Raw genomic sequence first — 14,885 nt, 5'->3', positions numbered from 1 at the left:
GGGCAGGAAATTGGTGGCAGGAGTTGGTACAGATGCCATAGGGAGGACATGGAGGAGTCCTGCTTACTGGCTTCCTCAACCAGATTTTTTTCTATACCTCAGGTCCACCTGCCCAGGAATGGTACGATCCACAATGGGCTGGCCTTCCCACACCATCAATCAAGAAAACGCACAACTGATCTGTCTGGTGGGGTGCCTTTCCTCAACTGAGGTTTTCTTTTCTTTCATCCTCTTGGTTTTTCAAGACAGGGATTCTCTGTGTCACCCTGGAACTCACAATATAGACCAGGCTGGCCTCGAACTCAGAGATCTGCCTGTGAGGTTCCCCTTTCTGAGTCACACTGACATAAAATTAGCCGGCACAGTCACTGACCCTGGAGTTCACGGATTGCCTGACTCCCTGGCCGGCCAGCTCTAGGCTCTGGGGACCCTGCTGTGTCCCCTTCTCCAGCCAACAGTGCAATATCAGGCATGAGCTGCTGTGCTATGATTTCTTTACATGACTTTGGGGGATCAATCTCAGGTCCTCATCTTTCAGAGCGAGCACTTTACTAATAGAGCCATGTCTCTCACCCTAACTCTCCCAATCCTTTTGATGTCCAAGTTTGAAAGAAGGCCAGGGAGATGGCTTGGCAGGTAAACGCATTAAGGCTACAGTTTAATCCCTGGAACCCCGAGATCGAATAAAGAAATTTGTCATCTGACCTCCGCAAGGGCATCATGGCTTGCTTGCCATTTTTCCACACAGAAAGAAGGAGGGAATTTTTTTATTATTTGAAGTTTGGAAGAACAGGAAAAAATAGAAATAAAGATCATTCGCAACCCTCAACATTACCAGTTTTTACATCGTTGGTCTGTCCACACATGAGTTCCGAGGTTACCAGTCACTTTAGCTTTCTTTTTAGTTCCTGTTTCTGTAAAATTAGGACTAATATCCAGAAATGAACAGTTTTATGAAGAAACAGTAACCATCGCCAAGCATGGTGGAGCACCCTTGTAATCCCAACTGGGAGGCAGAGACAAGGAGGGTCAGGAGTTCAAAGATGGCCTCACTTGAATACATAGCCACTTCTGAGACCAGTCAGGACCACATGAGACCCTGTCTAAAAGCAGACAGAAAAACGCACAGAAAGCAGTGGCTTCGGGAACAGCATTAGCAAGCACTACTGTTTAACTAGGTGAAACTAGCCTGAGGCACAGAGGACTAACTTGCAAACTCTTGGAGGTTTTAGCCGGGCTTTGTGTAGCACACACCTTTAGAGTCCCAGAATTCGGGAGGCAGAGGGGATCTCTGTGAGTTGGAGGCCAGCCTGGTCTATGGAGCAAGTTCCAAAACAGCCAGGACTACATAGAGAAACCCTGTCTCAAAAATCCAAAAACCTCTGAGAGGTTGTGATCAAAACAGGAAAGGCATAGTTGGAAACTGTGTTTGGGGAGGTTTCATGTGGTAAGAGTACACAGGTTACAGTGAACAAGTCAACTGAAAGCTGAGGTCAGACTGGCAATGAGGCAGCTGCAGTCAGGCAGGTGAGAGGTGGCCAGGGCCTGGAGTTGGGGAAAAAATATACGTTGCAAGGTTTCATGTGGTTAGCAGGGATAAAGAGAGCAAAGTCCAAAGTTTTAACAGGGATTAACAAATACACGTTCATTTCTGTTCTACACAGTGTACTGTAAGCCAGTGTCATCAGTGGTTTCCAATTAAAACAACTCTCCATTCCTTCCCATCAATTACTCTCACAGCAGCTGGATTTTCCTCAATGTTTCACTTAAGTGGTTCTTTTTTTTTATTTACAGTAACAAAATTACAGTTATGAAGTAGCAGTGAAAATAACCTTGTGATTAGGGTCACCACAACATGAGGAACTGCATTAAAAGGTCACAGTGTTAAGAAAGTTGAGAACTGCTGGGCGGTGGTGGTGCACGGCTTTAATCCCAGCACTTGGGAGGCAGAGGCAGGCGGATCTCTGTGAGTTCGAGACCAGCCTGGTCTACAAGAGCTAGTTCCAGGACAGGCTCCAAAACCACAGAGAAACCCTGTCTCGAAAAACAAAAAAACAAAAAAAAAAAAAAAAAAGAAAAGAAAGTTGAGAACCACTGTCTTAGCTGGATGTGAGGGCAGAGAGCTTGCAAAGCTGCTCCTGAGGGGCTCAAAAGGCTGTGGGTGGGACTTCCAGGTTTATTCCGCAGGAGATAAGAGAAACCTTTGAGAGGAATTTATAAACTGACTGAGCAAGCAGGAGCAACAGTAACACATTTTGGAGAGCCCTAAGGTAAAACAGCATCTATATCTAGAGCTTGTAGTATGGACCAGGGAGAAAGGCTCCAGAAGAAACATTCTGTAGTTCAAGTCCAGGGGCTGCAAACTCCACATGGTGGGCAATGAGACTGCCATGTCATAAGGGAGGCTTCCTAGGGCTGGAAGCTCCTTGGCTTGCTGTGAGATGACTGTACTCGGGGCGCGCTTCTCAGCAGTTGATGTCACATACCAACAGGTGTTCTGGTACACACAGGCAAATGAGGACAAAGGGACTGTTTCTAAATGTTTCTAAACTGGAGTGGCAAGTGAGTTTCATACAAACATCTACAACTGAAATTGTTCTGTCTGAACCAGAAACAGAATGACTTTTTTTTTTTTTTTTTTTTTGAGACAAGGTTTCGCTACATAACTCTGGCTGTCCTGGAACTATGTATACTGACTGGCCTCAAACTCACAGAGATCTGCCTCAGCCTCCCGAGTACTGGGATTAAAGGCCAACATGTCTGGTAACTTGACCTTTTAAAAAGTATATCCCCGCCGGGCGGTGGTGGCGCACGCCTTTAATCCCAGCACTTTAATCCCGCAGAGGCAGGCGGATCTCTGTGAGTTCGAGACCAGCCTGGTCTACAAGAGCTAGTTCCAGGACAGGCTCCAAAACCACAGAGAAACCCTGTCTCGAAAAACCAAAAAAAAAAAAAAAAGTATATCCCCTCCATCAATGCCTGAGGCAGGTGAGCAGGAGAGCTGCCCCTGTCTCCCACCAGCTGCAATACCCCAGGCAGGTGGGAGAGCACCTCACCTGGGCAGCACTATAGAGCCAATCCTGTTGGTGGGGGTGGAGGTGAGCCAGTCCTGAAGTTGTTAGCATGGAAGAGCTGTCCCCGTTACTCATCTGTCATGTGGTGGCATGGGCTGGGAGAGATTCAACCCCCATCAAAGCCTGAGGCAGGTGAGAGCGCTGGTCCTGAGGCCCTAAGAGTGGGAGAGTTGTCTCTGCCCCTCCTCAACTGCAGCACTTGGGAGAGTGAGCCACACCTGGACAACACAGTAGAGCTGGCCCTGGAGGTGTGGATGTAGGAGAACCGACCCTGAGGACTGAGGACATCAGAAGGATAACCAAGAGGAATCTCAGTGAGAGCCCAGAATCAATAGCAGCAGAAACCAGAGGCCTTGAACCAAACCAATAACTCTTCGCAATGGACACTTGCAAGTAAAGATGTATGGACAGAGGGGGTTTACTGTGTGACCCACTGTGTCACACTGCAGCTTCCATGACGAGATTGATTTTTCTTTTATCTTTCTCCTAAATTTTATTTTATTTTATTTTATTTTGGGGGGAGGTTACAAGGGCAGAGGGTGGTTACGAAGAGACAGAGAAAAGAATGGGATAGAGGGGCTGGAGAGATGGCTCAGAGGTTAAGAGCATTGCCTGCTCTTCCAAAGGTCCTGAGTTCAATTCCCAGCAACCACATGGTGGCTCACAACCATCTGTAATGGGGTCTGGTGCCTTCTTCTGGCCTGCAGGCATACATGCAGACAGAATATTGTATACATAATAAATAAATATTTAAAAAAAAAGAATGGGATAGAGATGCATGATGTGAAAGACACAAAGGCTAAACTAAAAAGAATGTTAAATATATGTATTTTCTCACGTGTGTGTGCACATGTGTATCTGTGGGTTCTTGGAGGTCAGAGGACAGCTATCAGGGAGTTGTTTCTGTCTGCCATGAGAGTTCCTGGGATCAAACTTATGTCATGAGGCTTGGCAGTGAGCACCTTTTCCTACAAAGTCTTCTCTCCACTATCCCTTCCAGAAAGTTTGATTTCATCAGCTGATAACCTAACAGCCCTGAGTGCATGGGCAAAGGAGCCTGTTGTGAGCCTCAGTCTACTTATGTGTATCAGTAAATTTCTTTTTTTGTGTGTTTGTTTTTTCAAGACAGGGTTTCTCTGTGTGGCCCTGGCTATCCTGGAACTTACTATGTAAATCAGGCTGGCCTCAAACTCAAAGAGATTGATCCACCTGGCTCTGCCTCCCAAATGCTGGGATTACAGGCATATGCCACCATGCCTGACCTCTCCTTAGTATCTTTCCTTGTTTATTTGATTTTGTTTTTCCAGACGCGGTTTCCTTGTGTAGCCCTGACTGTCCTGGAACTAGCTCTATAAACCAGGCTGGCCTTGAACACACAGAGATCCACCTGCCTCTGCCTCCCAAATGCTGGGATTAAAGGCATGCACTACCACTGCCTGGCTTCTCCTCAGTATCTTAAAGTTGACTAACTGAAAATGCAAAAAACAGGGCTGGAGAGATGGCTCAGAGGTTGAGAGAACTGACTGCTGTTCCGGAGGTCCTGAATTCAATTCCCCACAACCACATGATGGCTCACACCCATCTATAATGGGATCTAGTGCCCCAAATGCTATATACATAATAAATAAATTAAAAAAAATGTAGAAAACATTCAGAGATTTAACCACAATTTGGGGTTAATAATAGCAACAGAGAAATTTAAATATGAATTGTTTACTCATTAGCAAACTATTTATAGATATTTAACTGATTTAACCAATGAGGTTATGTACTTTAAAAGATTTGAACACACAGATATTGCTTAAACAGGACAAAGTTCAAAGAAAGACTGATGTAACCAAATCAAACCACTGTGCCAAGGTCAACAAACCAAGATTATTCCAAAGGAGTTGAATAAAAAGAGACGACAAAGCCAACAGAAGTTAGAAATCATGGCATTTACCTCTTTGAAGAGTGATCTTTTCTTTTTCTAACCTTTCAAAGCTTTGTTTTCTCTCTGAGTTCTATTTTCTCTTTAAAGGAAGATGTTTTTATTTTGTTTTTTTTTTTGTTTTTTTGTTTTACTGTTCTTAGATATGTAATTTAGGATGTTGTAAGAGATGCTTTTAGGTGAAAATTTGAGTCTAAGTATATTCATTCTAAAGAAACCTACCTAGACTTTGTAATAAGGGGTGGGGGGAAGAGACAGCTCAGCAGAGAAGAACACTGCTGTGGACTATTATTTTAGGATGTGCTACATTTGTTTGTGCTGTGGAACATTTGTTTAATGATGCAAAGATGTGTTGTATTCTTTTATATTGCATTTGTTTAACTCTATGAAGCTGTGTGACTTTGCTTGTTTGAAACGCCTGACTGGTATAATAAAGAGCTGCATGGTGGATAGCAAGGCAGGAGAGAGGATAGGTGGGGCTGGCAGACAGAATAAATAGAAGGAGAAAAAGAGAAGAAAGATCAAGGAACAAGAGAAGGAGGAGCACTCAAGGGGCCAGCAACCCAGCTACAGAACCAGCAACGGAGGGAGGGAGAGAGGAAGGAAGCAAGGAAGCAAGGAAGCAAGGAAGGCAGAAAAGAAAGAGAAAGAAGGAAAAAAAGAAATGCATATAAAATAGAGAAAAATAAAATTCCAGAGGCAAAATATAAAGAGGGTAATTTAAGAAAAGCTGGCTAGAAGCAAGCCAAGCTAAGGCCGGGCATTGACAAGTAAGAATAAGCCTCCGTGAATTTATTTGGGAGCTGGGTGGTGGGCTGCCAAAAAGAGCAAAGAGTCAAAAGAGTTTAAAAACAAAACAAATCAAAAAAGCCAACAACAGAGCACTGACTGTTCTTACACAGAGGACTAAGGTTCCTTTCCCATCACCCACATCAGGGACTTCACAATTGCTTGTCAACTCCAGCATCAGGGGATGCAACGCCCTCTTCCTGCCCCTGTGGGCACTGTGTCCACATGGTGTAAAATACTTTCAGGTAGGTACTCATACATACAGAAAATAAACTTTAAAACCAGCTTTTAAGCCGGGCGATGGTGGCGCACACCTTTAATCCCAGCACTCAGGAGGCAGAGGCAGGCGGATCTCTGTGAGTTCGAGACCAGCCTGGTCTACAGAGCTAGTTCTAGGACAGGCTCCAAAGCCACAGAGAAACGCTGTCTCGAAAAAACAAAACAAACAAACAAACAAAAAAAAAAAAACAGCTTTTATACCCCACTCAGAGAACATAGGTTCTAGTGTGGTTTTGAGGTAAATGATAACAAATCAAGGTTAGGAAACATTTTTTAAAATTTTGTTTTTTTTTTTGAGACAGGGTTTCTCTGTTCAGTCTTGGCTGTCCTGGAAACCTGTCTGTTTCCAGAGTGCTGGGATTAAAGGCATTCCTGGCTGGAGGCTAAATTTTTATATATTTATATATTTATTTAAAATTTATTTATTTACTTAGCAAGACAGGGTTTCTCTGTATAACAGTCCTGGATGTCCTGGAACTCACTTTGTAAAACCAGGCTGGCCTTAAACACATAGAGATCCACCTGCCTCTGCCTCCCAAATGCTGGGCTTACCCAAATTTAAGGATATCCACCTTTAAGGATAAATTTTTATATGTCATTACTGCTTGCTTCTTGGGTCTGACGTAGTTTCAGACTGTGCTCTTTTTCTGCGTGCTACTTCACGGCAGGCATGAGACGGTTGATGAATTAGGTAAGCTGTACTTTCCCCTGACGTTGTGAAACTCACGGCATAACCTGACATTTTAATCAGCAGTGCACATCTGTGAAGGACTTTGTCATCAGCGTGGAGCAGGGAAAACCAACGGAGAAGGAAGGTAGCTAAGATTACTATTGATATCACTAGTTACGTTGTGTAACCAACCAGTTTCTACTTCAGTTGTGCCTTAAAAGTCAAAAAATCTATGTAGGGTTAATAAAGTAAATAAAAATAAAAGAAGCCAGCCGGGCGGTGGTGGAGCACGCCTTTAATCCCAGCACTCGGGAGGCAGAGGCAGGCGGATCTCTGTGAGTTTGAGGCCAGCCTGGTCTACAAGAGCTAGTTTCAGGACAGGCACCAAAGCTACAGAGAAATCCTGTCTCGAAAAAAAAAAAAACAAAAAACAAAAAAACAAAACAAAACAAAAATAAAAGAAGCCCACAAATTACTCGCCTAGAAAGGAACTGTGAATTATTCACCTTAACGTAAACTCCTAAAAGAGGAATTAAAACTGCCTTTAAATTTTGAACTCAGGTTTTCTTCCTAACAAGGTTAAGCAAACTCTCTACCAGTAACCTACATCCCTAACCCTTTTTTGAGAAAGAGTCCTGCTAAATTACCCAGGTTGGTCATGGATTCAACATCACCTCATTTTCCAGTACCCAGAACTCCAGGAGTACAGCACCACCTCTGGATTAAAACTACTATTTAATGTGTTAAGTCCGGACCCTTAGCATTAACTAAATACTTGCTGTTAGAAGTTGTGTGCTGAGTGGTAAAGTAACTTCCCTAAGACCTTAGATTCCAAGGTCAACATTGGGAGAGGAAGAGTGGGGAGTGCCAATCTGCTGTGAGCGTACTTCGGAGTGACTATGTTATGAATAAGCTAACATCAAAATTAAAATGACCTCTCAGTCTTACAGTTGAAAAGAAAAGGCTTCCTCCTTAACGTCATCACACATTTTTTTTTTCTTTTCACCTTGACCTCTCCAACCCTGCCAGACCTGATTAGACCGCTTTCGAACTTAGAGCAATACTCCTGCCTCGGCCTCTCAGCTGCTACCAGGTTCGGCCCGTGACACTGACATACACATGTATTTTAACATCTCTTTTTTTTTTTTTTTTTTTGGTTTTTTGAGACAGGGTTTCTCTGTGGTTTTGGAGCCTGTCCTGGAACTAGCTCTTGTAGACCAGGCTGGTCTCGAACTCACAGAGATCCGCCTGCCTCTGCCTCCCAAGTGCTGGGATTAAAGGCGTGCGCCACCACCGCCCGGCTAACATCTCTTTTTTAAAAGTCTCTTGCCCTCTACAGCCGGCATAGCACGGACTGAGTCAGTAGCGGTGGCTGGGTCTCGACAGCAGACGATGACGTCTCTTCCAGGTAATCCTCGGAGAATCCCAGAAGAGGAGCTGGTCCGTCCTAGCCCACTCTTAAAAGTCCACACCGCCCTCGGATGCCCGATCTGTCAGGGAGGTGACGTTCTCCACGCCGGGGATTTTCGTAGTGGCCACACATGCCACTTCCGGTGGGCGGCGGGAGTCAGTGACGTGGCGGGCGAGTCCGTGCACGGTCCTCCGGGCCCGGACACGGGACTGTCAGGTGGCCTCGGGGCAGCTCGGCCGGGACAGAGCGCCGCCAGCCGGAACCGGAAGTGCCACGTGTCCCCCACTGTGCCTGCGCGGCCGGCGGCTCCGCCCAGGACCTCCCTCCTCTCCGGGTTCGGCTGACGCCTCCGAGCCCGGCGTTCGCCGCCCCGCCGGCCTGACTCCCGAGCCTCTCCGCGCCCAGGCCGGGTCCTGGCCGCCGGCGGGCTGAGGAGACTGAGACGCCATGCCTCGGCCTTGACGTGCCGCCCTCGCGTGTCCCGCTTCTCCGGCCTTCAGCTCCCTTCCTTCGGCTTTCTTCTTAGAGCTCTTGGCTCGGCGCTGCGATCGACCCCGAGGACTCAGTCCTACCCTGAGAACTCCGGGCGCCATGGCCCAGCCCGGGATCCCGGCTGCCCGCGGCGCCGCAGCCAGCCTCCAGGCCCAGAACGGGGCCGCCTCGGCCTCGGGGTCTCCCTACACCAACGGTGAGTGCCGCATGGGGGCGGGGAGGACGGCACGGCCAGGACCCGGGAGACCTCCCAGCTGGGTCTGCCGCGGGGAGTGGCAGGTGACGGCTCGGCCCCAGGACCGCGGCAGACCTGCACCTGCAGCCCCGCGCTGGGGGCACAGTTTCACATGTATTTATACATTCGGCCAGCAAACAGTAAGCACCTGCGCTCTGCAGCGTCCGAGAGAAACAAGGGGTGTAAAAGAATCGCAGACGAAATCAGTTCTTCAGAACTGCCTTACAGGTCATAGTGTCTAGGTGTCATCGCCCTCCGCGCCAACCTCAGTCCGGTGTCTTGGAGGGCAGGGTTCATCTCGGGTCCGTGAGCTCGGAGCGCAGTGGGGTGCGGATCGTGTTTATTAGCCCGAGTTTGCGGAGATGAATGAATGACTCCGCCTTTGGCAGACCCCTGTAGGACTCCTCATCCCTCCAGGGATCTTTCTCCAAGGATCTTCCCACAGCTGGCCCTGGGCCGCCTGTGCAGTTTTTCGGTTGTGGACAAGTCAAATAGATGGAAGGCTAGGGGTCGTTTCTAGAGGACTCTTCCTCACATGGGACGTAGACACAACTCTCCGAACCGGGGGAGAGTGTACATCTGGCACTATGGTTTATCATTTGGCACGAGAATATCTTATAATTTGATACCTCTTCTAGGATTCCTGAAGCTTTTTCTACAGCGTGAATTGCTAAGCGTATTTTAATTGATATAATAAAGACACATTTTCTGCCTACTTAGAAATTAGCCTACAAATCTTTGCTTTGTGGGAAGAAGACAGGGAGAATAATACTCAAGCACTTACTGTGCCCATTGGAGTTGGAGGAAATAGCCAGTGACTAAAATTGCTGGTTACAATGCGTTTAAAGAAGACTACTGTTTTCTTTCCAAAAAGGGCTCTTTATAAGACTTAAAAATGTCTGTGGGTAGGCAGCTATGTAGGCAGGGCAAGAGAAGCTAGAGGCATTGACAAATCAACTTGAATTGATTCTTAAGTTTATAGTAACAAATTATGTAAACTACATTTTCTTCTGTGACAGTAGCATTGCACAGAAGATGAAACCATTCCCTTTAAGGTGAGAACAAGCAAGGTCTCTGGTATAGGTTTTTCTTACAAATTGCACTTAAATGGCAAATTCTGTAAATGTGCCTGTGAGCTTACGTGGAAGTGTAGTTGTTCGGATTTTGAGACGCTGCAGGAATTTAATCAGGATGATAGGCTGTGCTTTGAGACAGTGTCTCACTTTGTATCTCCAGTTGGCCTGAAACTTGTGGCGATCCTCCTGTCTCAGCTGCTCGAGTGCCGGGATTACAGAGCTGGAATTTACATGTCCTACTTACTTCATTAGTTTGGTCAAAACTAAATGTACACCTGTTGCACATCCATGTTCTGACCTTGACCGTAAGAGAGAATAAGAGAGCACTCACGGGCGGGTTGTTTAGATCCATTTGGGAATTCAGATATGGAGCTCGTGATTGTGGTTCAGTGTGATAGGGACTGGGAAAAAAATGTCATCAAAGTAAGGAATAGAGTCATATGCCTGCAAATAGAAAACTCTTTGGTTTTTTAAGACAAGCTTTCTCTTTGTAGCCCTAGCTGTCCTAGAACTCGCTCTGTAGACCAAGCTGTCCTCAAACTCACAGAGATACGCCTGTCTGTGCCTCCTGAGTGCTGGAACTAAAGGTGTGCACCACCACTGTCCGGCTTTTATTTATTTTAAATTGTGTGTGTGTGTCTGTGTGTTTGTGTGCACTCACGGGTGCCCACATAGGCCAAAGTTGTAGGATCCTCTAGAATTGGAGTTCCGGTCGTTGTGAGCCGTCTGACATGGGCTCTGGTAATTGAAGTTGGGTCTTCTGAAGGAGCAATTCCAGCTCCTAACTGCTGCTAAACCATTTATCTCTTCAAGCCACATTTTCAACTTAAAAAAAAAAAAAAAAAGCTGTGTGTGTGTGTGTGTGCTTACACTTCGTTTCTGTGTCACGTGTGAAGGTGCCCTCAGAAACCAGAAGAGGGCATCGGATGCCCTGGAGCTGGAGCTACAGGCAGTTGTGAGTTACCTGATATGGGTGCTTACTGCTGAAATTGGGTCCTTTGGAAGAGCAGCAAGTGCTCTTACCCGCTGAGCCACTGGTTCAGCCCCTTTTATGGGCAGTCTTTATTCAGAAACAGGCTCAGCATAAAGGTGGTGGCTAGTCCCTCCTACTGGCTATTGTGGCTGAGCTCCGTTTATTGTTTTCAGAATGGGCAGAAACTGAGCTGCCGTAATTCTTTGTGTACCTCCGTACTACGTAGGCCAGAGATAACACTCGGTGGTGAAGCACCTGCTTAGCTTGTACAAGGTTTTGGGTTCAATGCTCAGCACTGCTAGAAGAAAAAGGCAAAGTCCCGAGAATGCATCAATGTTGCATGTAGTAGCTGGTGAACTGCTTCTCTGTCTCTGCGGTTGGCTGGGCTCTGGGGAGAGAGATGTAACAGGAGCTAGCTAGCACTCCCACCGCCTCTGGCCAATGGCACAGTAGCATCTGATTACTTCCCTACTCTTCTCCTTGAACTAGAGTGGGAATCAGGGATCAGAGCCTTATTTTGGGTTTCCTTATATAGGTATATACCTATATCTGCAGCTCAGGATCACTCCCTTTTTGTTTTTTGAGACAAGGTTTCTCTGTGTAACTTCTCTGGTTGTCCTGGAACTCATTTTGTAGACCAGCCTGGCCTCAAACTCAGATCTGCCTGCCTCTGCCTTCCTAGTGCTGGGATTAAAGGTGTGCACCACCACCTGGCACTTTCCTCCTTTTGTTGCTGTTTTATGGTGCTGAGGAGCGAACCCAAGCTCTCTGCATGCTGGGCCAACACTTCCCTGCTGAGCTACATCCTTAATGCACCCCCACCCCTGCTTTTTAAACCTCTGTGTGTGTGTGTGTGTGCACACATGCACACAAATATATGAGTGCCATCAGAGGTCAGAAGAGGGTGTCTAATTCCCTGGAGCTGGAGTTACATGGAGTTGTGAACTGTATGGAACTGACCTCCAATCATCTGAAAGAGAGGCAAATAAATGCCCTTAACCACGCCTTCAGCCCTTTTTGCTTGTATTTTTTTTTTTTTTTTTTTTTTTTTTTTTTTTTTTTTTGGTTTTTCGAGATAGGGTTTCTCTGTGGCTTTGGAGCCTGTCCTGAAACTAGCTCTTGTAGACCAGGCTGGTCTCGAACTCACAGAGATCCGCCTACCTCTGCCTCCCGAGTGCTGGGATTAAAGGCGTGCGCCACCACCGCCCGGCTTTGTTTGTATTTTTTGAGACTGAGTCTCAGGTAGCCCAGACTGACCTTAAGCTAACTGTAGCAAAGAATTCCGTAAATTTCTGATCCTCAGGACCCCACCTCACAAGTGCTGTGGTTATAGGTAAATACCATCACAACTGGCTTTTCTTTCTTTTTGTTTTTGTTGACAGATTCTTCAGGTGAAGAATGTATTTTGATTAATGATGTGAGATGAGGTACTAAGTTAGGTCCCCTGGATTGTTGATTTCCTGGGACTGGATTTACAGGTTTGTGAGTTGCCCTGTGGGTGCAGCAAATTTAACTCAAATTCTCTGTAAGAATAGCCAGTGCTGCCGGGCGGTGGTGGCGCACGCCTTTAATCCCAGCACTCGGGAGGCAGAGGCAGGTGGATCTCTGGGAGTTCGAGGCCAGCCTGGTCTACAAGAGCTAGTTCCAGGACAGGCTCCAAAGCTACAGAGAAACCCTGTCTCGAAAAACCAAAAAAAAAAAAAAAAAAAAAAAAAAAAAAAGAATAGCCAGTGCTTTTTTAACCACTGAGTCACCTCTCCAGCCCTCCCCCCATTAATTTTAAATTAGTCTTTTGCGTTCATGTGTGATAGTTGGCAAATAAAAGCTGCCTGCTCAGTAGTGGCTCAGTATATAACAGACTAGTGAATGAATGGCTGAAAAGTAGAAAGGTCCTCAGTCCTTATCTACTTAGAATTTTAAGGAAAACCAGCAGAGACATATCTGCTTTCTTTACGTTTTGTTTATTTACTTATTATATGATACCGAGGATTAAATTCAGGGCTTTATATGTACTTGGTGAGCAATATCCCAAACCCTTTTTGTACTTTTAAATTTTGAGAGAGTCTCAGTGAGGTCAGCTTGGCTGACCTCAAGCTCATTCTGTAGTCCGGGTGGGCTTTGAACATGTGATCCTCCTACCTCAGCCTCCCAGGTTATAGGCCTGAACTGCCAGGACCAGCCTTCTCCATGGACTTTGATGTGAGGGAGGTAGTTAACTCAGTGTGTTTTAACTGCTTAGTAGGCTTACTAGGCAGCTTATAAATCATGGTTTTTGTATTAATTGGCGTGATGCTACCCGAAGGATTCTTTTAATTTTATGTTTGATTTATGAAGAATAATAAGGACCTCAGTTATTTTAAAAGTTATCTATAGGGGCTGGAGAGATGGCTCAGAGGTTAAGAGCGTTACCTGCTCTTCCAAAGGTCCTGAGTTCAATTCCCAGCAACCACATGGTGGCTCACAACCATCTGTAAAGGGGTCTGGTGCCCTCTTCTGGCCTGCAGGCATACACACAAACAGAATATTGTATACATAATAAATAAATAAATATAAAAGTTATCATATCAGTTAGCTTTTTTGTTTTAGGGTTGCTGGGGATTGAACACATGATCTCACATAGCTAGCAAGCTTGCTGTCATAGAGCTAAAATATCCAGACATTCCTCGCCGCTGTTTGTTTGTTTGTTTGAGACAGGGTTTCTCTGTAGCTTTGGAGCCTGTTCTTGTAGACCAGGCTGGTCTCCAACTCACAGAGATCCACCTGCCTCTGCCTCCTGAGTGCTGGAATTAAAGGCTTGCGCCATCATTGTCCGGCTCCTCCCCGCTTTTGATACAGTGTCTTGCTAGTTTAGCAACGCTGGCCTGAATGTCTGTGTGTGTGTGTGTGTGTGTGTGTGTGTGTGTGTTTGTATGTGCATCATCCTTCTCCCTCTGCCGCCGCTGTCATTTTCTCTTCGGACAGAATCTTACTGGGTATCCATTGTTGGCCTACAACACTATGTAGAACAGGCTGGCCTTAAACTTGATGGGATCCTCCTGTCTCTGCCTCCAGGTTGTTAGAGTTATAGAAGTATGCCATAACATCCAGTTTAAAGCAGTGGTTTCTAAGGTCCATTCCAAAATCTATGTGAACTATCAGTCCATGAGGCATGCCCTCTTCCAGGTGCTAGGATTCTGTTGAGTTATTTTTCCATTTGTTTCTGGAGGTTTGGGAGGCCTGAGACAGTGTCTCCTGTAGCTCAGGCAGACCTCCAGCTCACAGCGGTCCTCCAGTATCTGTCTCCCAAGTACTGGAGCTACAAGTGTGAGTTACTGCCTGAAGGTTCCCATTGCTATGAAGACACCATGACCATGACAACTCTGACAAAGGGAAACATAATGGGGTGGCTCACAGTTTCAGAGGTTTAGTCTGTTGTCATCATGGAGGGACATGGATGTGTGAAGCAAACATGGTGCTGGAGCTGAGAGTCCTACAGTTTGATCAGTAGGCAACAAGAAGTGATCTGAACCACTGGGTGTGGCTTGATCATGTATGAGACCTCAAAGCCTGCCTCCACAGTGACACAAGGCCTTATCCTTCAATAAGGCCATGCCTATTCCTAAAAGCCACACTTCCTATTAATGCCACTCCCCATGAGCTTAAGGGAGCCGATTACATTCAAACTACCACAGTTACCATGCCTGGTTTCCATGAGTCTTGTAGAATGTAAATTTACTAAAGTTAGACCTGGGGTCTCAATTGTACCCTTGTTACGAGTCCCTCTTTGATTCTGAAGCTGCTGTGAACGTGAAGCACTTTTCTATGCTGAACTGACGCTCTTTTGCTTTGTTACTTTTTTTTTTTGTCTAATTTGGCCACTGTGGTGGTTTGAATGAAAATGGCCCCTATAGGCTCATAGAGAGTGGCACTTTTAGGAGATGTGGACTTGGTGGAGGAAGTGTGTCACGGTGTGGGCA

General features: G+C 46.0%; 1 protein-coding gene across 1 annotated transcript in view; it reads left to right on the top strand.

The window, feature by feature from the left end:
• Positions 1 to 8,425: 8,425 nt before the first annotated feature.
• Positions 8,426 to 14,885, top strand: part of Sec24a (SEC24 homolog A, COPII coat complex component) — a 67,212-nt gene continuing 60,752 nt past the window's right edge. Inside the window, exon 1 of the mRNA XM_057774418.1 lies at positions 8,426 to 8,841. Coding sequence (XP_057630401.1) covers positions 8,745 to 8,841 — 97 coding nt within the window. The 5' untranslated portion in view covers positions 8,426 to 8,744. The remainder of the gene's footprint in view (positions 8,842 to 14,885) is intronic.

Source organism: Chionomys nivalis, chromosome 7 (genome assembly GCF_950005125.1).
Source record: "Chionomys nivalis chromosome 7, mChiNiv1.1, whole genome shotgun sequence".
Lineage (NCBI taxonomy): Eukaryota > Metazoa > Chordata > Mammalia > Rodentia > Cricetidae > Chionomys > Chionomys nivalis.
This window is presented reverse-complemented; position numbering and strand designations above follow the sequence as displayed.